The 26182-nt window shown below is 44.1% G+C and overlaps 1 protein-coding gene across 6 annotated transcripts in view; it reads left to right on the top strand.

The window, feature by feature from the left end:
- sema5ba (sema domain, seven thrombospondin repeats (type 1 and type 1-like), transmembrane domain (TM) and short cytoplasmic domain, (semaphorin) 5Ba) overlaps positions 1 to 26182 on the top strand; it is a 395686-nt gene that overhangs the window by 219948 nt on the left and 149556 nt on the right. For all 6 annotated transcript variants that reach the window (XM_069934791.1, XM_069934794.1, XM_069934796.1 and 3 more), the window contains 4 exons: positions 7794 to 7856; positions 14221 to 14319; positions 17080 to 17293; positions 20035 to 20320. In XM_069934791.1, the coding sequence (XP_069790892.1) occupies positions 7794 to 7856; positions 14221 to 14319; positions 17080 to 17293; positions 20035 to 20320 (662 nt within the window). The remainder of the gene's footprint in view (positions 1 to 7793; positions 7857 to 14220; positions 14320 to 17079; positions 17294 to 20034; positions 20321 to 26182) is intronic.

Genomic DNA, 26182 nt, shown 5'->3' on the forward strand with positions numbered 1-26182 from the left:
CAGTAAACGCTGTTGTCCCCATCTGCCTCTGTACTCATCGGATTGACAGTTCAATTCATTCTGTTACAACGATTTTTGTTCTCTCTATTCCCTGCACAAATTGACTTGTCGTAACACAAATCCCCACACTGTTAACTGATCTGTTTGTTTATTATTGTTCCACTGCCCTGCTGTATACGTTCATAAGACACAAGAGCAGAAGTAGGCTATTCAGCCCATCAAGTCCATGAGTTGATCCATTTTCCCACTCAGCCCCACTTCCTGGACTTTCTCCCTATAATGTTTGATGTCCTGGCTAAATCAAACACCTATTGATCTCTGCCTTAAATACACTGATGAGTTGACCTGCCTGGATAGACTGGAAGAGTGCTTTGTTGAGCACTTTGGTTCTGCCTGCCACAATAGTGGGGATCTCTCCTGGACCAGTCATTTTAGTTTCCCATCCCATTCCCTTGCTGACATGTCTGTCCATAGTCTCATGCACTGCCAAACTGAAAGCATACGTAAATTGGAGGAATGTCTGGAAACCCTTAATATTAACATTTCTCCATTTCCATTAACTTCCCCTCCACCACGTTTCCTTTCCTCTGCCTCTCTCTACATTTTCCCCTCTGTCTCATTGCCCCCACCTCTGCATTCACAGAGCCCAAACACCCATCCCCCATCAATTCTCACCTTTCCTCTTTCCTATCCTATCCATATCCAATTAACATCTTTTGACTGTTGGTCTGTACTTCTCCCCATGCCTTTTCTTTCCTTCGACCCAGTCTTTTAATTTGGGCACCTGCCTGTTTTTTACTCACAGCTTGATGAAGGGTCCAGGCCTGAAACATTGGTTATACATCTTTATTTCCTATGGACACTGTGTGACCTGCTGAGTTCCTCCAGCATTTCTCTGTTTTTGCTGACTTGCCTGGATAGCCCACAAAAATCAACCTCTTTGTTATGGTATCTCGGCCTAATCGAAAGCCTGCAGTTTAATTCAGTGCCCGTCATGTTTCCTTCAACAAATCACCTGCAAATTGTTTGAGAAGGTGGTACAACAAACCAATCCCTCTGCCCATTGGTGGCAGGAACCAACACTGTGCTCCTTCCCCTTGGTTGTGGCTACATCAAGCTTCAGTGCATCCATCTGCATTGTTGTGTTGAAAGGGAAACAAATTCAGTGGGTTCATAGAGCAATGAGTCTGGACACAGAAAGAATTTTTATTAAAACGTGTAAGGTACTACCAATACAACAACTACAAGCACATGACAACCCAGTCAAATCAGACTTAACACTACCGATACTAGCAACTGTCTACAGACATACAAGCACAGTACAACCCAGTCACATTGGATTTAACACTACCAATACGAGCAACTGTGTACAGACTTATAACAACCAAGAATTATAATATGCTATCTACTGTTCCTTGTCTAACATGGGCACAGCTCCATGCTATCTACAAACACTAATGTATAATAGCCTCGATTCCTATGTAGTGCTCACCTTTCCAACGACTTCTCCAGCGTTGTCCACAGTTTGCAATCTGGAGAGGATCAGGGTTTGTCACAGGACTGAAGAGCAAAAAAGAGAAAGAGCTACTCCACGTGGTGGACTTTATAGTACAGTAAGCACTAGATGATTAAAGGGGCCACTGGTCAGTTGTGCATTAAATGGTGGGTCAAGTCCAACCTTGATTGGCAGGTGATGTGACTTCCGACTAGGTTCCAGACAGAGATATCACGTGACCCCCCTCTCCCCTCCCCCCCACCCCCTCACAATCCAAATTCCCACCAGGTTCCAGTCAGAGAGGTCACATGATCCTCCACAATCCACATGTCATGCACACACTGCTGCATTGACCTGTGCCCACTTGGTGTGGATGATGAGAGTTCATTACTGTACAATGTACAAGCCTGAGTTTTTTATCTCAGTGAGTCATTCCTTCACTAGCACAAGACACAAAAGTGCTGGAGAAACTCAGCAGTTCATGCAGCATCTATAGGAATTAAAGGGCAAGCAACATTTCAGGCCGGGGCCCTTTGTTAGATATAGCCAAAAGCAGGCAGGCACCAAAAAGGTGGTGGAGAGGGAGAGGAGGAGGAAGGGACAGGGGGAAGTACAGGCTACAGGATAAAAGGATGTCAATTTAAAACAGAAATGTGGAGGAATTTCTTTGGCAAGAGGGTCATCACTCTGTGGAACTTGTTGCCACAGGCGGCAGTAGAAGTGAGGTTGTTAAAATATAAATTGACAGGTATTTGATTAGTCACCGCATCAAGGGTTATGGGGAGAAGGCCAGTGAGTGGGGCTGAGCGATAGGGATCAGCTCATGATTAAATGGCAAAGCAGACCCGACGGGCCAATTGGCCTACATCTGCTCTTATATCTTGTAATCATGTGATCTTGTGAGAAGTAATACGTGGATACAGGTGGAAGGGTAAAGGAGAGAAAGCTAAGATGTAGTATTGTAGGTGAGAGGGTTATTCCTTCACTAACCTCATGATTTCTTAATATCCAGGTCAAAACCAAAACCTCATGACTGAACCAGGAAAGGGGAAAAGGAAGTTCATCAAGGTGGTGGGAGGGGATGGGGGGGGGGGGCGGGTTTGAGATGGTGGAGAATCGTGGAAGCTCAGCAAGGTGGTGAGAGGGGGTGGGGGGGAGATGGTGAAGAACTGTGGAAGCTTGGCAAGGTGGTGGGTGAGGGGGGAGATTTGGAGAGGGGGAGATGGCAGAGAGCTGTGGAGAATCATCAAGATATTGGGTGGGGAGAGGTGATGGAGAACTGTGAAAACTCACCTACCATGTACAAGACAAAGATCAACAGATTTTTGGCTATTAAGGAATCAAGGGGCATTGAAGAATGCATTGCTGAGATAAAAGATTGGCCTTAATCGCACTGAAGAAACACGAGGGTACAAATGGTGTACGCATGTATCTCCTTATGTTTTTCTGTATCTCCTCATCGACTGATAGTAATCTCTTGACGTTGTAAGAGCTAGGGCTTTTCTCTTTGGAGTGATGAAGGATGAGAGGTGACTTAATAGAAGTATATTAGATTATAAGAGGCTTAGATAGGGTGGACAGCCAGCACCATTTTCCTGGGGTAACAGTAGTAAATACCAGAGGACATCTGTTTAATGTGTATAGAAGAATAGTTAGGGGAGATGTCAGAGGTATGTTTTTTTTTACTCAGAGAGTTATGGGTGCCTGGAATGCATTGCTGGGGATGGAGGCTATTTAAGTAGGGACAGTCAAAAGACTCTTGGGTAGGCACATGTAAGAAAAATAAAGGGTTTGACGTAGGGATGGATTAGATTGTTGTGGAGTAGGTTACCATAGGTCGGCACAACATTGTGGGCTGAAGGGCCTGTACTGTGTTGGAATGTTTTATGTCTATACCCTTTGTCTGCTGCCTTTAACCAAATCCTTGGTATGCGACGATGCACAGTGTACTTTATGTAGCAAAATGAAGATACATAACTGATGTTTAGGGCTTGAGCCCTTCATCCAAGTATGGAAAAAATCTACCTTATGGTAGATTGCCTGAAGTAGCAAGAGATTCTATTTACAGGTGAGGAGTGAATCAGAATCAGAATTTATTGCCATAAACTAGTGTGTGTTGAAATCTCTCTCTCTCTCTCTCTCTCTCTCTCTCTCTCCCCATTCTTTCCTTCCTTCCCTCCCTCCCTCTCCTTCAGCACACTCCATCCACCTGTGTGCTTCACTACAATTGTATCTGATTCACCTTCTCTCATGTGCTTGGTTTAACTCAGATGGGCTAAACATTCATCCTTATTCACCTGAAGTGATCGGCAGCTGAGTTTTGTGTTTCACATGCCTCACTTGCTTCCATTGAACTCCAGGTGCAAAGATCACTACACATTCACAACTAGATCAATGCATGAAATGTGGAATGAATTTCCACACACTTGTGCATTCATTCACGCATTTTTCTTTGCACCCACTTTTGCTAAAACACCGAGACATGTCATCACACACAGTATGACTACACTCATTTCACATTCTCTCTTTCTCCCTCACTCTCATTTTCTGCTCTAGGATTACTGTGAATATTGATCATCAATCATATTTGTTTATTGTCTCTTTTAATTCAATTAAGTTAGCTATTATAGTTGTTTTTACAAGCCCCTATTCGGATGCAGCAAAATAGAATTTCAGTGCATTTCTACATTGTATGATGTGTATGACAATTTATGACACACGCATATGCATGCACACACACACACACAAAATCTCATGCACCAATTTTCTCACATTTACATTGACATTCACACTTTAAATTGATACACATATGCTTTCCGTGGCTCTGTCTTCAAATGGACAATCCCACGCAGACACACATGCATACTTTCAATCCCACATAAATCGTTTCTACACATTCTCGCTCGGTTGTTGCTCTTGCAACATTATGCTACACTGCTAACTTTGCTGCACAATCGATATTGCAACGAGACCAACCTGGTGTCTATTGGCCCGTGGACAGATCAGGGTGATTTACATTGATGTTCAATTTTATCACCAACAGAGGCTGCTTGTATTAATCCGACCTGCCTTGAGCTGTTGAGAGATGTTCATGGCTCCCACTTCAGAACTAAATGCCCTGTCCCTTTACCCAAATTCTGGATGTAGAAGATCCAGCTTCCAGTAATATATATCACGCAGGAGCTCAACTTTGCTCTGCTAACATCATTGTAATAGAGAATAAATATTTTTGTCATCTGGAGAAGGTGTTACTTTTAGGTGTTATGAACTTACAAGGTCAGGGAGTGCCAGACAGAGCAGTCACCAATGAATCAGTGACAACAAGAGAGGCACAGTATGTAGATTATTGACAGTGTTTGTGACCAGCACCCCCCCCCCCACCCCCCACCACCGCTTCATCCTCTTCCCCTTCATCTTCAGCAGTGACCCTCCTCCATCATTGCAGCTCCCTTCCCTTGCATCAAAAACCCTCTACTGTGGTCCTTGCCCTCCTCTCTCTTGCCTCCTTTCCCCTAATCCCTCATCTCCCTGTCCTCAGTCTACCCAGACCTCTTCAACTCACAACCACTTGCTGTCCCAGTCCCTTCTTTGCTGACCAGCCCTTTCTGCTCGCCTTATTCATCCCTTTCCCAACTCTCTCTCTCTCTCTCTCTCTTTCCGTCCCTCTCCCCTCCATCCTGCCCATCTTCTTTTTTCCCCTCCTTCAAGTTATTATCATCTGACTATACATATACAATAGTGATTCTCTGGACTATGATGCACACTTTCAATGCATAGAATATAATAATCATGTATATACAAGATATAATGTAAAATAAATGTATATATTTTTTGGGATGATTTACTTGGTTTCAGGATATTGTTCATCAGTCTCACAGCCTGTAGGAAGAAGCTATTTCCCAGCCTGGCAGTCCTGATTTTAATGCTCCTGTACCTACCTCCTACCCCATCACCCCCTCCTCTTCCTTTCCCTCCCTCCCCCACCCCTTCCCATCCTGCTTGGAGGTGCGTAGCTGAGAAACATGATGGGAGCTCTTTGCATTCTGAAGCCCCGAATGCTGTTGTCAGGGACGACCAGACACAAAAGCCTTTGTTTTCCATGCTTGATTAATTCAGCTGCCCTTTTATTTGGAGAGTGACCCAGCCTGCCAGTTGTTTGCTGGCACAGTACACCAACGGTCCCTGCTCCCGTCAGCGGCTGCATCCCATCTGGCCTTTGTCCCCAACTTCCTTTTATCCTCGGACAATCCACAAACCCGAGCAAGTAACCAGGGGAAAGGAAGGCATTTTCCATCACGGCTCACAACGCCCCAACCCTTTGCCCCACCCACCTCACCAGCTCCTATCCCTGGGCTGGGTAATTAAAAGAAAAGAATCCTTAGAAAATGAAAGTAACGATGGAAACTCACAGCAGATCAGCATTCCACAGGGCTAGGAGACTGTCGACATCTTGGGTCAGAGTCTTTAGTTGGAGTTGGGTTATTTTAAATTTGCCAATGACAAGAATTTACTGTCATATCCATGAGTGCGTTGCACAGATACACTGAAATTCTTGCTTGTTGCAGTTCCATAGGTATGTAACACACACTAACAAACAATAATTATAAATTGAAATATCACGTGAGAGAAAAGGCAATAAATGTAAAATCAATATTCACAGTTACAGTGAATGAATCAGAATTAGGACTTATTGTCATGAAGAAGTCATGAAATTTGGTGCAATCATTCATATAAACCACCTTACAGCAATAAATTTAATAAAATAGTGCACAAAAAGTAAGGCAGTGTCTTTGGTTCATTGATCATTCAGGAATCTGATGGCAGAGGGAAAGAAGCTGTCCTTGTGCCACTGAGCGCTCGTCTTTAGGCTCCTGTACTTTTTTCTGATGGTAGCAGAGTGAAGAGGGCATGGCTGGGTGGTGGGGGTCATTGAGGAGAGAGGCTGTTTTTTTAAGACACCACCTCTTGTAGATGTCCTCGATGGAGTGAAGTCTGGTGTCTGTGATGTTGCAGGTTGAGTTAACATCACTCTGGAGTTTTTTCTTGTCCTGAGCGTCGGTACCTCCATACCAGACAGTGATGCAACCAGCCAAAATGCTCTCCACAGAAATTTTCTTTGGTTATATACCAAGTGTCCTCAGACACTTCATGAAGTATAGCTGCTGGCGAGCCTTCTTTGTGATTGCATCAACATGGTGGCTCCAGGACAGATCTTCGGAGATGTTGACTCCCAGAAATTTAAATGCAGCCCAAAGTACTGTGTGAACAGTGCAGACAGATCTTTGGTGGGGTAGTGTTATGATCAGGTAGAATAGGGAGGCTCCAGATCCTGGTCGCTGTAACCTTGAGGGCTGGTTTTTAGGCTTCTGTAGATTCTGCCTGAAGGTAGCAGTGAGAAGAGGTTGTGTCTAAGGTGATGGAGGTCCTTTATAATGTTGGCTGTCTTTCTGAGCAATGCCTCATGTAGATGTCTTTATGAGAATCACTCCTAAATCCATAGGCTTGGGATAGCTGGACAGATGAACTGAAGACTGAAATGGGCATTCCAATTGTACCTTTCTCCCTCCTTCCTCTCCAAATTCTCCTCCTATCCACCATTCTTCCTTAGGCTGAAAGCTTCCCTATATCTCCACTCTTGCCTTCCAAATCTGCCTTCCTTTGTCCCTGTTCCCTTAATATTCTCCCTTCAATAACAATCCTCTCCCCACTGACCTTTTGCATTTGCTCCCCTCCTTCCTCTTTCCTCTTCCCCTGTTGTCCGCACTAATCCCTCTGCCTCTTCTTCACCCCTTTTCCTGATCTCTTCCCTACATCACTGCCCCTCCCTACATTCCTCTTCCCACTCCCATCCCCCTTTCCCCTCCCCTCTTCTCCTATCTCTCCTTTCTTCCCACACCCTCAGGCCCTTTCCTCAATCTTTCCTTCTTTCTCACTTCCTTCTCCCCCCCCCCCCCACACCCCTTCTGAGCCAATAGAATTTTAGTTTTAATTTAATTCAGAGATACGGCAATGTAACAGGCCACGATGCCCATTTACACCCATGTGACTGATTGACATCTTAACCCCATTTCACTTTGGAACGTGGGGGAAAACTGGAACACCCAGAGGAAACCCACACAGACATGGAGAGAACATACTAACAGAAATGGACTTGAACCTGGGTTGCTAGGGCTTGTAACGGTATTGCCGTAACCTCCATGCTGACTGTGCCAGCCTAATTTTTACACTGTGTACATCCAGAGGTGGTTGGTGGAAGTGATTCAGAGCGTGTCACACAACACGTTCATTTTTTTTTCAGGCAGTGGAGTGGAAACCAGAGGAAGATACCAAGAGAACGTGTCAGAGCAAAGGGAAGACTGAGGTAAATATTTAAACCATTGTCAAGCAGAGCCACAGCTTAAATACTTCATACCATCAGCCACCAAACTGAGGCTCTGAGTGTGTTTCATTCTGTGCTCCAATCTGATCAAGAAGTATATTGTTTCTTTTCACACAGACTGGATATTACTTGAATTGTAGAATTGGGATTTTTTTATATATACTGGGTAACATAAGAAATAGAAACAGGAGTCAACTACCTGGCCCATTGAGCCTGCTCTGCCATTTGATAAGATCGGCTGATCTGGCCATAAAATCAGCTCCACCTACCTGCCTTTTCCCATAACCCTTAATTTCCCCTAATGACTGTGTTTTAAATAAATTTAATGAGGCACCCTCAATTGCTTACCGAGGCAGACAATGCCACAGATTCACTCCTTTCTGGGAAATGCAGTTCCTCCTCATCTCCATCCTAAATCTGCTTCCCTGAATCTTATTAAAAAATATTTTATTTTGATTTTTTTTTAACAGACTCAAAGTAATTCCAACAATCAATAGAATCTTTTTCAACATTGATAGAACATACAGAGTCCGTGTTTTGTTTCCCCCTCCCTTGCTGCCCCCAAACACATAACTATATTGATTATACAAATAAAAGTAAATACGTGGGGTTCAGAGCCCCCACTAAAAACCTAAAAAAAGAGCAAACTAATTAACTAAATAACCCAAGTAAGAAATGAAAGAAAAAAAACTCAAAGAAAAACCAAACCAAAATAAAAACAAACAAAAAAAGGCGATAAAGAAAACATGCACCTTGCCTGTGCCAGGTTCCATTTCTCTAACTCCAATCCTTTCTCTACATGGACAGTTTTTAATAATATCCATATTTCATGGGGAGGGGGAAATGGTCAATCTAAATGCCCATGTATTTCATATATGGCTGCCACATTTTAACAAATGTGTCATATTCCCCCCTTAGATTGTAAGTGATTTTCTCCAAGGGAATGCAGTTTTGCATTTCCATATTCCATCGTGTGGTATTTAATTGAGAGCCGGACTTCCACATAACCATTTTATGCTTCCTGGCTACTGCCAAGACGACCTTCACGAACTGAATTTGATATTTGGACAGTCTAAAACTCACATTTCCAATATCTCCCAAAAGGTGCAACTCTAGATCTTGTGAAAAATCCATTTTTGTAATTTTTTTCAAAATGTCCTCCAGTTCTTCCCAGAAGGGTCTCACTTTTGTGCATAGCCAGGTGGAATGGACAAAGGTTCAAATCTGCACACTACACCCAAAGCACATTTCTGAAATTTTCTGGCTTTGATTTATATATTTTTTGTGGTGTGAGGTATAACTGGTGCAAAAAGTTATATTACACCAACCTGTATCTGACACTAATGACCCCAGTCATGCAGTCCTGAAACAGGTATTGCCACCACTCTTCATTGATTGTTATGCCCAAGTCCAACTCCCATCTCTCCTTTGACCTGTGTAAGCCCGACTTTGGGCCCTCACTTTGGAATATGTAATACATTTGAGAAAAAAAACTTGCACACATTTCCTTGTCGAATTAGAATCTCCACATTCCTAGACATGGGCAGGGTCATAGATGGTCCTAATTTATCCCGTAAAAAAGATCTTATTTGCAGATAGCTGAAGAATATTTTATTAGATAGACCATATTTGGTCTATCCCCCGAACCTTGGGGCTATATCCTCTAGTCCTAGTCTCACTGAATTAAACAAGCAGTCTGCAAATCCTGGGGTTAAGTGGAATAAGCAGACATGCTGGAGAAACTCAGCTGGTCACATAGCATCCATATAAAGTTGAAGGGAATCAACAATTCAGTCAGAAGTGTTTCAACGTTATACTCCCTGTGCATGTAATATGACTTTTTGAGTTTCTCCAACATATTTTGTGACTTACAGTCTCACCTACCAGTGGAAACAACTTTCCTGCCTTTATCTTATCTAACACTTTCATCAGTTTGTATGTTTCTATAAGATCTTCTCTCATTCTTCTAAATTCCAGTGAGTATAGTTCAATCTCTCCTCATAGGCTAACCTCTCATTTCCGGAATCAACTTGGTGAACCTCTTCTGCACCACTTTTAAACCCAGTGTATCTTTTCTCAAGTAAGGAGACTACAGTACTCCACGTGTAGGCTTACCAATACCCTGTGCAGTTCACACAGCACAGTGGTGCAGCTAGTAGAACCTCGGAGCCTGAAACCTGGTTCAATCCTGACGTTGGTTGCTGCCTGTGTGAAAATTTTCACTTCCCATCTTCTTCAGCTATCTGCAAATAAGATCTTTTTTACAGGATAAATTAGGACCATCTATGACCCTGCCCATGTCTAGGAATGTGGAGATTCTAATTCGACAAGGAAATGTGTGCAAGTTTTTTTTTTCCAAATGTATTACATATTCCAAAGTGAGGGCCCAAAGCCGGGCTTACACAGGTCAAAGGAGAGATGGGAGTTGGACTTGGGCATAACAATCAATGTACTCGAGATTTCTTACCAAGATTTTACAGACACACCATAGAAAGTATCCTGCCTGGAAGAATCAGATCTTGGCATGGGTTCTGCTCTAACTCAGACCACAAGAAACTGCAGAGGGTTGTGAATGCAGCTCAAACCATCACACAAACCAATCTCCCCTCCATCGACCATCTATTCCGACCACTGTTTCAGGAAAGCTGCCAACATATTAACTGACCCATCCCACCCACCCCAGTCAAAGGTTCCTTTTATTGTTACGTAATAATACATTAAAAATGTAATGTACTTGATATACTTCCGCTTTTGTTTGCATCGCCATGAGCATTGCCAGGCGTCCCTAACAATAGCAGGAAGAGAAGCAAAAGAGAGGCCCTTCAGAGACACTGAATGTCCGTGGATTCGCCTCCAGCGCTCCCACAGCCTCTGCAGGTGCTCACAGTTAAAACCATTGGTAACCTGAGCTCCAGATCTCAACCTCCAATGGGATCAAGAAGCCTTCACCCCCCAAGACCCTTTAGAAGCCCTCCACACCCTCTTCACCACACCCCACCACCCCCCCAACTTCTGTGGAAGATACCTAAACATGAAAACACGAACCTACAAATTCAAGGGCAGTTTCTTTCTTGATGTTACCAGACTCTTATATGAGCCTCACATTGATAAAAAGATAATGCCTTTCCAATGTTTTAAATGTAATTATACCATGCGCTTTATCAGAGTAATGTTATACTCTGAACCTTTGTTTTATTGTTGAACTTATCGCTGTTCTTAAGAATGGGTTATCGGGAGAGGTTGAGCAGGCAAGGGCTTTATTCCTTAGAGTCCAGAAAGTTAAGAAGTGTACAGTAGTGTACAAAATCATGGGAGGAATAGATTGGATGAACACATAGAGTCTTTAGCCCAGCCATTCTCAACAGGGGCTGTACCTCCCCCCCCACCACCCCCCACCAACCATGGGCCATAGCACATTTAATGGGGGCGTGGACTGAAATCATATTTTTTTTATGTTTTAAGTAGGAGAAAAGTATGGAAGAAACCAACTAAACTTGACTGCTTCACAGATAAGGGGCCCATAAACTTTGTGTAGAGATCTATATCCAATAAAGGTTGAGAATGGATGCTTTAGTTCAGAGTAGGGGAGTCAGTATCCAAAAGACACACTGTAGGTTTAACGAGAGGGGGGAGAGATTTAACAGTAATCTTATGGGCAAATATTTTGCACAGAAGGTGGTAGGTGTACAGAACGGGCTGCTGGAGGAGATGGTTGAAGCACGTACTATCGCCACGTTCAAGAATAAAAGATACATACATATGTTTAGAGGGATATGGGCCAAACACAGGTAGGTAGATCACTGTGGGAAGGTTAGGCTGAAAGGCATGTTTCCACACCATGATCCAAGATCAAGTTTCTGGTCACGTGCACCAAGATACAGCGAGAAAGTTCTTTATCCTTACCAGGCCTGACAGAGTAGAGCAGTAGCACATAATGCAGAGTAACAGAGATCAGTTAAGCACAGCAAAGGGAACGTTATTTTACTCCTGTGAGGTTCATTCAGGAGTCTGATAATGGATGGTAAAGGTAAAGATTATGTAATACTACATTTAGAATGTAACTGTCGTGCGCTGTGCTGCAGCAAGCAGACACGAAACACAGAAAAGACTGTTCTACAGGCTTTAATCCACTTAAACTCTGTTGTACACCAGTACTAGTCTTGATGGCTCCACATGTGACTGGCCCAGGAGGGGCCGGCTCAAGTCTACATATAGGTAGGTGATTGACAGCCAGCCAGCCAGGTGGAGTCAGCCTCCCAGGTGGTCTTTCTGCAGGTACAGAGGTTGCCCCCTGCAGAAGGCTGGTGGGCACGCGGCCCAGTGCTGTGGTTGATCACCAAAGTAACATACATGAAATCCTTTAACTTTTGTCTACCATAAGGCAGACAGAGAGGAAGAAACTGCCCACGGTTATCTTTAATCTGTGTCCCTCATAAATGGTGTCTCTGCTGAGGGAAGTGGTTCTTCCTCTTTACCCAGACCAGGTGCTGATTTGTAAACCTAATGTTCATTCTACAGAAAACCACCCCAATATAGACAATCTTCCTTAATGTGTAAACTGCTTCGCTGGCCAATATCAATGACACAGGTGACCATTTGGCCCCTTGAGTTTATGCCGGCTCTCAGAGCACTCTCTATTTACCCCACTTATCTCCCTGGAGCTTTTTGTTTCTCACAAGCATGAAATGCCCCTGATTCACCTGCTAATCTCCTCACACTGGGGGCAGTTTATGATGGCCAATTAACCTGCCAACCCCCATGGAATTTTGGGATGTGGGAAGAACGTATTGGAAACCCAAATGGTCACTGGGAGAATGTTTAAACTCCACACAGACAGCATCTTTGGTCAGGATCAAGCCTGGGTTTCTGGAGCTGTGGGTCAATCGCATGTGATGCTGCCACTCAGTCCTTCATACTCATTGTTTATTTCCCTGCTCAAAGAATACCATAGACAGATCAAGGTTTGCTCTCTGCTCCCCCTCTGCACTCCCTGCTGCTCTCATCACGTCTACCCAGATTTGCTTCCACAGTTGTGTGTCCTTCCTGGTAAAGATCCTTCAGCATTTTTTTGTGTTTTTACCTCACAGACAGCTCATTTAATAAAGGGAAAGTGGTGTATGTACCTCCTCCCAATGGTGTAGTAACCAGAACTGTTGGCAGTGTTCCAGCTGGTGTCAACCCCCCCACTCCTTTCAATTTTCACATTCCCTTTCTCCTTGTCCTCCTACCCATATCCAATTAACACCTTTTGTCCATTGGTCTGTACTCCTCCCCTTTATTTCAGGTGCCTGCCTATAGGTAATTTATCTTTATCTCCAATGGACGCTGTGAGACCTGCTGAGCTCCTCCAGCATTTCTGTGTTTTTACTACAATCACAGCATCTGCAGATTTTGGTGTTTCAATCTACTTTGTGGGTAGACAATTCTAGCATAACCTCCTTACTCTTCTGTCACCTGCCCTCTGTTTTGGCTGCAAACTGCAAGCTCTGGGTTGTGTGTCATTTTCATGTAGATCAGCAGTAGATGGTACACAGGGGGTCCAGAGACCCACATCAGTGGGTAAATAGGGTGTGCTCTGAGAGGGCACTCAAGGGACCAAATGTTCAGCTGCGTCATTAACACATGAAGGAAGATTGTCTACATTGGGATGGTTTTCTGTAGATTAAATTAAACAAATGAGCAGCTGGTCTGGACAAAGAGAAGAACCATTTCCCTCTGCAGAGGGATCAGTAATGAGGGACACAGATAACTGTGGACAGTTTCTTCCTATCCATTATCAGACCCCTAAATGAATCTCACAGGAGTTAAAATGTACCTTTTGATCTGCTCTAACTGATCTCTGTTACTCTGCATTGTGTTGTACTCTGTCAGGGCTGACAAGCGAAGCCATCTTTCTCACTGTACCTTGATGCACATGCCCATAAACTTGAACTTGGAACATAGAGTCCTACAGTGTGGAAACAGCTGCTTTGGCCTAACCCACACTAGCCCACCTGCCCATATCTCTCTGAACCCTCCTATCCACGTGTCTGTCTTTTATCCCTGCTTCCGCAGCACGGTTAGCATAGCGGTTAGCGCAACGCTGTTACAGCGCCAGTGATCGGGAACAGGGTTTTGAATCAGGTACTGTCTGTAAGGAGTCTGTACTATCTTATCCCCATGTCTGTGTGGATTTCCTCCGAGAGCTCCAGTTTTCTCCCACCATTCAAAACAAACTCTGGGTTGTAGCTCAACTGCGTATACTTGGGCTTGTGGGTCGAAAGGGCCTGTTACCGTGCTGTATGTCTAAATTTTAAAATTAAAAGACCTTCTATTTCTTAATGCATTTTCTTCAATCCTGTCCTAGGAGGATTGTCAGAACTATATCCGAGTGCTGCTCATCAACGGAAAGAAAATGTTTGCTTGTGGAACCAATGCCTTTTCTCCAACCTGCACCAATCGACCGGTAAACACTTTTTATCCTGTTCTCTGAGTCCATGATATTTTATGTTGGAATTTACACGTTCTCCCAATGACTGAAACTCCACATGCATGGGATCCCCTCATACCACTATTGAAAGTTTGCAGATGCTGGAGTCGAGTGCAATACGCAAACATGCTGGAGAATCTCAGTAGGTCACTCAGCATCCAAAGCGAGTCAAAGGTAACCACCATTTTTGGCCTGAGTCCTTAGTTAGGAATCCAGATAAACAGCTTGTTGCTTAAATAAAGTCAAGTTTATTATCATCTGATTGCACAAGTACAAACTGACAAAACAGCATTCTCCAGTCCTTGGTATTCATGTATACAAATAAATAAATATTGTTTCATGAATATGGGAGTCTCGGATGGTTAATATAAGCAGTTCATTTAGTCGTTCCCATGCTATTTCTCAGCCTGGTGGTGCTGGCTCTGATATCTTTCCCAATGGGAGCAGCTATTAGATGTTGCGTGCAGGGTAAAAATGTTGAGGGAGGGGGTAGGAGGATGGATGGGGGAAAGGGGAGGAGCACAGGCTAACAGCTAAGAGGTAATAAGTGTGTTCAGATGGGAGAGTTGAAAAGAAAGAAACTGAGAAGTGATACAGTGGGTAGAGAGGACAGAAAGCCAAGAATGTTGACTGTCCACTTCATTCAGTGGACGCTGTTTGACCCACTGAGTCCCTCCAGCTTCTCGTTGTTTGCTCAAGATTCCAGCATCTGCAGTTGTGTGTTTATACCATAACCAGTATCAACAGCAAAATGAAATACCTTGTCATTATCGTATTGCTGCCTGGAGGAGCTTGCTCTGCTCAATATCGTGGAGAATTTCAAGCAATGTAATAATGAACAGAGTTTAAAAGTTTTTTTTACTGACTGTAAATATATTATGATATAATAGAATCATGAGAACAGGTCCTTCAGCACCCCATCCATGTTAGAACCAACCCAGCAACAGGCCCTTCAGCCCACCTAGTCTGTGCTGAACTATTATTCTGCCTAGTCCCATTGACCCCTCCCATCCATGTCTCTGTCCAAATTGTTCTTAATTGTCAAAATCGAGCCCGCATTCACCACTTCAGCTGTCAGCTCAGTCCACACTTTCATCACTCCCTGCGTGAAGAAGTTCTCCCCAGATATTCCCTTAAAACATCTCACCTTTCCCAAATATTCAAAACATCTCACCTTTTTCCCTCGATCCATGTCCCCTAGTTCCTGTCTCACTTAACCTCAGTGGCTCAAACCTGCTTGTATTTACTCTGTCTATATACCCCATATAATTTTGAAACAACACTTTGGGAAATAAAGTTGACCATCAAACACCCATTTTGCACATTCACATCTTACTAACCTCATGTTCCCAGAAAAATCTTACCACTTGCGTACAAGCTGGGGCCTGGGGGTAATTTGCAGAGTGAATTAACCTGTTATCCTCCATGTCTTTGGGATGTCAATCTTTGGGATGGCTTTAATGTTGGCCAATTGAAGGATGACTTTGATTGCACTTTATTTCATGAGTCGCACTATTTGGTTCAACTAATGCCAAACACTGATTGTAGTGATTGATGCTGGAGGACAATGCCTCAGTGAAGTGACACTCTGTCACCTTCTGTCTTTTGCATGTTAACTTTCTCACTTTTTTCCTCGTTTTGCTTTTATAAAAAGGCATAGTCGTGCATTTTAAATTTTAAAAAATTTAGACATTCAGGACGGTAACAGGCCCTTCTGACCCATGAGCTCATGCCCCCCATTTACACCCAATTGACCTGCAAACCCCCCCCCCCCAAGTACATTTTAAACAGAGGAAGGAAACTGGAGCACCCAAAGGAATCCCATGCAGACATGAGGAGAACGTACAGACTCCTTACAGACAGCACGGGATTTGAACCACTATGGTAGCAGTGCCACCTCAGTCAACCTCAGGACACTCTGATGCTATTGCAGGTAGAAAATTTGTAGTGTGTACTGTAAGGTAGGAAATGTAGTGAATAATCTGGTCAAAACACAAAAATGCTGGAGGAACTCAGCCAATCTCACAACGTATATTACCAACGATTCAAGCCTGAGCCCTTCCTCAAGGTATGAGTGAAGAAACACAGCACAGCAAAGTTCTACAATGAGCATCATTATAGAGGCAGAGGAACACTGGTTTGCTTTTTGCTCACACCTTGACGAAGGGCTCAAGCCCAAAATGTAAGTTATATATCTTTGCCTCCAATGGATGCTGTGGGACCAGCTGAGATTCAAGTCGTTTATTTTTCTTACATCCATGTGCCTGTCTAAGTCTTTTAAATGCCCCTTTTGTATCAGCCTCCTGGCAATGCATTCCAGGCATCCAGCATTCTCTGTGTAAAAGACTTATCTCTGATATCTCCCCTAAACACTCCTCCACTCAAGTTTCAACATTTGTCCTCTGGTGTCTCCTGGGACAAAGATGCAGGCTCTCATGTGTGCTCTGCATGTGTTGCAGAGGGGGAGGTGGCAACAATAGAAAGCACACAAAGAAGAGAAATGGACCTTATATTAACCAAGCTTGTGAATGGAGGGCCTGGAATGGGAAGTGGAAGGTGTGCCCACTTGGTAGCATTTATAATAATCTTTCACCCCAAGATTCAGTGTGACAACAAAATAAAGATGTGGCACATGAGCATCAATGAGAAAATGCAACAGAGAAGTGTAAAATTAGAGGTGCCTTGTGCAACAAATATCATTGCCTGTCTATGTGTGTGATCTTCTGCTTTCTCTAGCTGGATAACCTGAGCAAAATCATCAACAAGATTAACGGTGTGGCACGATGTCCCTACGATCCCAAACACAATTCCACTGCTGTGATTACTTCACGAGGGGAGCTGTATGCAGCCACAGTGATAGACTTTTCAGGTCGAGATTCAGCCATCTATCGTAGTATGGGGAACATGCCACGACTCCGAACTGCACAGTACAACTCAAAATGGCTCAAGGGTAATGGCAAACTCTAGACCATCTTTGTGTGTGTGTGTGTGTGTGTGTGTGTGTGTGTGTGTGTGTGTGTGTGTGTGTGTGTGTGTGTGTGTGTGTGTGTGTGTGTGTGTGTGTGTGTGTGTGTGTGTGTGTGTGTGTGAATTGCTTCCTATGAACTGAACATTTATAATGGGAAATAAATAAATCACAGAGATTCAAGATTATTTTATTGTCATGTAATAAAACAGAAAATGTGATATTACACAAAATCTCCTTTAGTCTACCATAAGGCAAACAAAGATTCACCATCAGTAGAAATTGCCCAGCGGCCCTTACAGTCAGAGAAAGAGAAGCAAGGAGACTCCACCCAGAGTCACTGAGTATTCTTGGATTCACCTCCAATACTCCCATAGCCTCCGTAGCCATGAATCCTTCAGTCCAAACTATCGACAACCAGATCCAAACTTCTTGACACCCTCTTGCATTTCAGTTCCGATATCTGGTACCTCTTCAGCCATTCTCAAGCCAGTCTCCATCAGTCAGCAGCCTGGAATGAGTCCCTTGGCCACAATAGCCTGCAATTGCATGGGTTTCTTGCTTTGAGTCACCAACAATCCACCGCCTGTGAGAAATTAAGCAATTACTTTGCAGCTCTCTTTATTAAAGGAAGCTGCACAAAACCTATTGGATGCTACAAAATGAAGGGTCAAGTGAGAATAAGAAGCAGAAGGCATTAAATATCAGCACAAGAGAAGATAAGATGCAGCATGGTTGACATAGCAGTTAGCGCAATGCCAGCAACCTGGATTCAAAACCACCGCTGTCTGTAAGGTGATTGTACGTTCTCCCCATGTCTGTGTGGGTTTTCACTCTGGCTTCCTCCCACCATCCAAAATGTATGGGTTGGTAGGTTAATTGGGTGTAATTGAGCGGCACGGGTTTCATGGGTCGGAAGGGCTCTACAGTGCTGTATCATTAATTTTTTTTAATGAAACCTGATAAATTTGAAGAACCTGATGATCCACATCCCAGAATTTTGAAGCCCATGACTTTAGAGGCAGCAGATTAGGGGTTGGCATTTTCCAGCTATCTATAGATTCTATAGATTCATTCGGAGCCAGCTCTTCAGCGCATGACGTCCTGATTTGCAGAAACTGCCAAAATGTTTGGCCTGGAAGTCAGCCTGAAGAAAACTGAGGTCCTCCATCAGCCAGGTCCCCTCCATGACTACCAGCCCCCCCACATCTCCATCGGGCACACAGAACTCAAAACGGTCAACCAGTTTACCTACCTCGGCTGCACCATTTCATCTGATGCAAGGATTGACAAAGAGATTGAAAATAGAGTCGCCAAGGCAAATAGTGCCTTTGGAAGACTACACAAAAGAGTCTGGAAAAACAACCACCTGAAGAAACACACAAAGATCAGCGTGTACAGAGCCGTTGTCATACCCACGCTCCTGTTCGGCTCTGAATCATGGGTCCTCTACCGGCATCACCTACGGCTCCTAGAACTCTTCCATCAGTGCTGTCTCCGCTCCATCCTCAACATTCATTGGAATGACTTCATCACCAACATCGAAGTACTTGAGCTAGCAGAGTCCGCAAGCATCGAATCCATGCTGCTGAAGATCCAACTGCGCTGGGTGGGTCACATCTCCAGAATGGGGGACCATCGCCTTCCCAAGATAGTGTTATATGACGAGCTCTCCACTGGCCACCAAGACAGAGGTGCACCAAAGACAGGTCCTTTTATATATTAGCAGCTTTTCCACGACAGCAGGAGGTTCAGATGGAGTTGTTGGAGGGGATGTTGTACTGCGTTTACAACCCTCTACAGTTTCTTGCAGTCTTAGGCAGAGCAGATCCCATCCCATGCGGTGATGCATTCGGACAAGATTCTTCCTTTGGTGCATCTGTCAAAGTTGATAAGGGACCTCTGGAATATGCCAAATATCAAATAAACAGATTCTTCTCTAGCAGGGAGCTACAGAGCTAGGTGCTATGGGATCAATAACATTTGCCAGTCATACTAAAATAGTGGGATTATAAATGCAGTCTTAGGATAGCCAAAGGAACAAGCTGAGGATAGAAATAAAATGCGAAAAAGGTGAGTGAGCTCATTCACTATGGTGAAGTTAACAGAAAAAAAAATAGCATTGTACTTCTTAAATAATCAGTTTTACACAAGTCATAGAAACCCAACACATAGGTGCAACTGTTGAAGAAGTGGAATTAAATTGTTTCTTGTCAAGCAGATGAGACACAGTAAACATTTTTGTTTTGCGAGCAGTCAATGAATGACAACCAAAATATAGTACCACAGGTAGTGGAAGAACTCAAATATTTATTTTCTTTTTACTAAAAATAGCCCTTATTCACAATAAATTATCTACGAAGGAAAACCGTTCAAGTCTCTTCCCACCCTTAGTTTGTGTCTATATAGTTCCATTACAGTACCTTGTTACATTAATTTCTATTTACACCATTGTCATTAATTCTTTCCCCCCTCCCCCACCACCCTGTGTTGTTTGAGGAGACTTGATGGACTGTTTCCTTGCTGCAGGAATCTAGAGCAGCAAGCCTTGGGTGGGTAGGAGGAATGATAGGGTGATGGGTACCTCAGTGTTCTAGGGGTTCTCCCAGCTGTAACAGGCAGGGAGGCCTTCACTACCTCCATCCCAGATTGGGCACCTGATTGGGAGCAACGCCTCTGTTCTTCACACCTCATGGGCTTTTTGTATTCTGCTCTTTCCTTTGCAGAACCAAACTTTGTCTCGGCCTATGACATTGGCTTGTTCATCTACTTCTTCTTCCGTGAGAACACGGTGGAGCACGACTGCGGCAGGACTGTCTACTCTCGGGTGGGGCGAGTATGCAAGAATGACGTCGGCGGCCACTTTTTACTGGAGGACACCTGGACCACCTTCATGAAAGCCAGGCTGAACTGCTCACGCTCCGGGGAGCTCCCATTTTACTATAACGAACTGCAGAGCACGTTTTACCTCCCAGAGCAGGACCTGATCTATGGCGTCTTCACCACAAACGAGTAAGTTTACGCTGTCTCCACAATATACGTCCGTGTCACTTCCTAAAGTGGTCTGGGGACTCGTGACCAATGGTTATATAGCATCCAGGCTGAGTTGAGGCATTTGGACCAACTCCTGAGGTGTTTTGACCAACTCCTAAGACATTGAATGAAAAGGAAAAAGAGTTTCTTTTATGACTATGGCACTAAGGTCATGGTTCTCAACCTTTTTTGGTCCAAGGCCGATATGGCTTTTGACCTAACATGTCTTAGACTGAAAAAGATGAGAACCATGGGCTTCGTGCCTGAGCAATATTTTCAAGTCAAAGACAGCTTTGTAAGAAACACATCATTATCTAATTTAAAGTATTTTATTTAACATTTTTAAAACCCATATGGAAAAATGCTGAGGCCCACCAGTGGGCCATGGCTTGGGTTTATGGGATAAGATGGTAGGGTAATACTCAATGAGTGGCTACCCCAGAGTGCTGGGGGTTCTGACTGTAAAAGGCATAGAAACCTTTACTTTGCCAATAGCCCCCAGCTAGGGCACCAGATTAGGGGCAACACCCCTTCTTCTCTCTTGTTCCATGGGCTTTTGGTGTAGAACTAAATTTCATCTTGGCGTTCGACATCAGTCTGTTGATTTCCTTCTCCTTCACGAGAACACGGCAGATCACAATTACGACAGGACAAAAGTCCTTTCTAATATCAACGTGATACTTTTTGAAATTCATGCAGCCCTCCCCAACTGCTCTGTTGAATCCCACACATTCCCAAGTCCTATCTTGCTTTATTTTCAGAAAATATATCTATTTCATCAAGTTTATTATCATCTGATTGCACAAGTACAACCCGACGAAACAATGTTTTCTGGTCCTTGGTGCAAAACACTCCAACATACAACCAGATATAACACACATACAGACAAACAATACATATGCAGGACAAATATTCATATATTCAAATAAATCAATGAATATTGTTTTGTAAATATGTGGTGATGAAATGTGATGAGCGTTTATTGTCATATACATACCGGTATGTACACCGAAATTCTTACTTAACATAGCCACCACATGTAAGATACACCAACTACAATAGTATAAATTAACTTTTGCCAGGACGGAAAAAAGGAGATAAATATTCACAGCTGCATTTGATGCAAGAAATGTTGTGTTGGTTCAGTTGTGCAGAAAGAGTTTTTGGTGGTCCTCAAGTAGTTTATGGTTAGACTAGAGATACATAGACACATTGAAGAGCTAAACATTATTTGCATCTATCGGACAATCAGTTTCCAGGCCACTTGTGTCAAGTGGCTCCCCAATGTGCATTACTCCCACAGAGGAGCACCCTTTGTTGACACATCCTCACTGTACGATTTCAAAACTGATCACTTTGTGTAAGTTTTAATGGAAGTAGATGGTTGGATTATATAATTTCCTTTTCAAGACTTAATCATTTTAGGATGATTATTTAATGATTTTAATGGGTGGTGATGTATTTAAGCTAATGTTTATTTAAGAGTTGTGTTGGGTTGTGTTGGAGGTTCAAAGGTTCCTTTTTACTATCAAGTAATAATACATTAAAAATCTAATACATGTCTACTGTAAGGCAAGCAAAGAGTGAGCATTGTCTGCCGCCCCTAACCGTAGGAGGACGAGAAACAAAAAAGAGTCCCTTCAAAGACACTGAGTGTCTATGGATTCACTTCCAGGGCTCCCACAGCTTCTGCAGTCTCACAGACTTCTCCTCAAACCATCGGCAACCTGAGCTCCAGATCCAAACCTTCCATAAGATCAGGAAGCCTCCAGTGCCTGAGGGTCTTCGGGAGACGTTCTTGTTCTCAGCACCCTCTTGAATTCTGGTTCCAATAACTGGTTCCCTGAGCCAGTCTCCAGTAAATCGCAGCCTGTGTGGGTGCTTTGACTGCAAGTCGTCAACTGCCAGTAGCCTGTGTAGGTCTTTCAGCCACCGAGCCCCTCGCTGGGTCTGCTGCCATGGTCAATTTCCCTGTAGGGTCATCCCCAAGCTTCTCCTTCTCAACTGGAGGGGAGGGGGGGAGGGAGAGAGGGGGGTGTTCTCCCCATTTCTAGTGCCCTGCACCAGTCCACTGCTCCCCCAGAGACCGCAACCTGTTGTGGTGTGCAGCTCAGCACAGATACTGCTATCTTGGACACTGACCTCCACGATTACAAGATTAAAAAAAAAACACCTTTGACCCCCTTTAACAGGGCATTTTAAGACTGTACAGTGATGCCAGCATCATGACCGGGCAGTAGATCCCTGCGGAGCAGTGCCGTATTTCCGCGCCCTGCTCTCCAAAGCCCACACCAGTCGTGCCGTTACAGCAGCTCTGGCAGTGCCACCATTTTATTTTCAATTGCATTCATGGATTTTGTCATCTCCGGGAAGTCCATGACCCCATGCTTTGTGGATAACGAGGATAGAAGCAGAAGAGGTTATTTTCACTGGCATGGTTAGAGTGACACCATTACAGTGCCGGTGTCTGCTGTCTGTCAGGACTTTGTACGTTCTCCCCATGTCCTGTGTGAACATTCCCCCGGTGTTCTGATTTCCTCCAACCCTTCAAAACATACGGGGTTGTTGGTTAATTCGGTGCAATTGGACGGCAAAGGTCTCAATGTTGTAAATAATATAAAGAGAAAACCCAGGGACATGGACTCAAGATTCAAGGGAGTATATTTAGACAGAGAAGGGGAGGAATGCTTTTTCCCAGAGAGTATCTCCATCGGGCACACAAAACTCAAAACGGTCAACCAGTTTACCTATCTCGGCTGCACCATTTCATCAGATGCAAGGATCGACAATGAGATAGACAACAGACTCGCCAAGGCAAATAGCGCCTTTGGAAGATTACACAAAAGAGTCTGGAAAAACAACCAACTGAAAAACCTCACAAAGATAAGCGTATACAGAGCCGTTGTCATACCCACACTCCTGTTCGGCTCCGAATCATGGGTCCTCTACCGGCATCACCTACGGCTCCTAGAACGCTTCCACCAGCGTTGTCTCCGCTGCATCCTCAACATTCATTGGAGCGCTTTCATCCCTAACGTCGAAGTACTCGAGATGTCAGAGGTCGACAGCATCGAGTCCACGCTGCTGAAGATCCAGCTGCGCTGGGTGGGTCACGTCTCCAGAATGGAGGACCATCGCCTTCCCAAGATCGTGTTATATGGCGAGCTCTCCACTGGCCACCGTGACAGAGGTGCACCAAAGAAAAGGTACAAGGACTGTCTAAAGAAATCTCTTGGTGCCTGCCACATCGACCACCGCCAGTGGGCTGATATCGCCTCAAACCGTACATCTTGGCGCCTCACAGTTTGGCGGGCAGCAACCTCCTTTGAAGAAGACCGCAGAGCCCACCTCACTGACAAAAGGCAAAGGAGGAAAAACCCAACACCCAACCCCAACCAACCAATTTTCCCCAGCAACCGCTGCAACCGTGTCTGCCTGTCCCGCATCGGACTTGTCAGCCACCAATGAGCCTGCAGCTGACGTGGACATTTTACCCCCTCCATAAATCTTCGTCCGCGAAGCCAAGCCAAAGAAAAAAGAAGTAAATATGTAGAATCCTCTGCCCAGTGAAACAATAGAGACCTCATTAAATACTATATTGAAGACACAATTGAATAGATATTTGAACAGTGGGGAAGTAAAAGTTATGGGGAACAGACGGGTAAGCGAAGCCAAGTCCATCGCCAGATCGGCCATGATCTTATTGAATGGCAGAGCAGGCTTGACAGGCCAGATCGACTCTTGCTCCTATTTCTTCTGCTCTTATGACACAAGAGCGGGTGGAACCCAACTTTCACACACAATTGGCTTGGGAGCTCGAATGAAATAAAGTTGCAAGATTAAATTCAGGATGAAAAGAAAGGAAAGCTATAATTTTCCCCAATGACAATGTGGATGCCCAGCTTGGATGTGAGAAGAAAAAAGAAGCAAGATTCTAGCTGGCAGAAAAATGGCAGATGGAATTTAATGTAGATAAGTATGAGGTGTTGCATTTTGGAAGGACAAACCAAGAAAGCACATATATGGTAAATGATAGGGCACCAAGGAGTGTGGTAGAACAGAGGGATCTGGGAATACAGATAATTCCCTGAAAGTGGCATCACAGGTAGATAGTGTTGTAAAGAGAGCTTTTGGCATACTGCTTAAATCAAAGCATTGAGTATAGAGTTGGGATGATATGGTAAAGTTGTATAAGACATTGGAGATGCCAAATTTGGAGTAATGTGTGCAGTTTTGGTCACCTAACTACAGGAAAGATATCAAGGTAAAAAAAATGCAGAGGAGATTTACTTGGATGTTGCCAGGGCTTCAGGAACTGAGTTTCAAGGAAGGTTTGAAGAGATGAGGACCTTATTCCCTGGAGCATAGAAGAATGAGGGGAGATCTGATAGAGGTATTTAAAATTATGAGGGGAAGAGACAGAGTAAATGTAGATAGGGTTTTTCCACTGAGGTCAAGTGAGATACAAACTAGAGGACATAGAGTGAAAGGGGAAATGTTTAGGGGAACATTAGGGGCAACTTCTTCACACAGAGAGTGCTGGGAGTGTGGAATGTGCTGCCAGCTGAAGTGGTGAATGTGGGCTCAATTTTCATATTTAAGAAAAATTTGGACTGGTACATGGATAGGAAGGGTATGGAGAGCAACGGACTGGGTGCAGGTCAGTGGGACTCGGTAGAATAATAGCTCAGCACAGACTAAAAGGGCCAAAGGGCCTGTTTCTGTGCTGTAATGTTTTATGGTTCTATTGAGTCCCAGAACACAAGGAGCATCACCACTCGCTGCCTCACTCTGGCCAAGCCTCTTATCATGTCAAGCAACTTCAGGCAGAAAGAGCTGTTTATGCACCTTGTTTGGCTCAGTGAGTGAAGCTCTTTGACTTTGCAAGCGGGCAAAGACAGTAAGTGAGTCCTGCCTTTCTCAAGCTAATCTGCTGCAAGTGGAAATGGATTACATGCATTTGAACGAATGCCAGCAACAGCCCTGGCAGTGAGCTCTGATGGCTCTCACTTGTAACTCCAATGTTTTGCGAGCAACTGCTGTCGCTCTTTTTCCTCTGAATGCGGAAAATAATGCGAGTGCCCACAATCCTATGTGACAAGAATGCTTTACTAGGCAGAGTGGGATGGAAGCTAATACAGTGCCCTGCTGCTCAGTGGTAGAAAGAGCAGAGCATGTTAAGAAACTGAATGCAAATTAGCATCTACTTTACATCTTTATCATCACACTGAATGTTCACTGTGATTCTCAGTCATTTATAGCTTCACCTTCTCTTCATTAATGTTCAATGATTTTAGGGATGAATTCCGTCAGCATATGGGAGTTACAGACAAGGAAATTACTTTACAAACGTGCTGGAGAAACTCAGTGGATCACACAGCATCCATTGGTATAGTAGACCAGATGCAGGGCCCAGGCCCAAAATGTTAGTTACCTTTTACTTCTGATGGATGCTGCATGGCCTGCTGAGTTTCTCCAGCATGTTTGTATATTTCACTCGACCCCATCATCTTCGGGTTGGTACTTGTTTAACTCAATCTTATAGGGATGGCAGATAAGGGAAGAGAGCGTGTCTAGGTGCGATGGGTCATTCACTATGTTGGCCAAGCCACGTGCATGCTTCAGTGAACAAGCTGATAATGGCTTCAAGCTCGAATTCCACGGCAGCATGGTTAGTGCAAATGGCGATACAGTTAGTGTTGCAGTTAGAGCAAAACTATAATAGCACCAACAACCTGGGATCGAATCTGGCGCTGTGTGTAAGGGTTTGTACATTCTCCCCGTGTCTATATGGGTTTCCTCTGGGTTCTGTGGTTTCCTCCCACCCTCCAAATATGTATT

This window comes from Narcine bancroftii, chromosome 4, assembly GCF_036971445.1.
Source record: "Narcine bancroftii isolate sNarBan1 chromosome 4, sNarBan1.hap1, whole genome shotgun sequence".
Lineage (NCBI taxonomy): Eukaryota > Metazoa > Chordata > Chondrichthyes > Torpediniformes > Narcinidae > Narcine > Narcine bancroftii.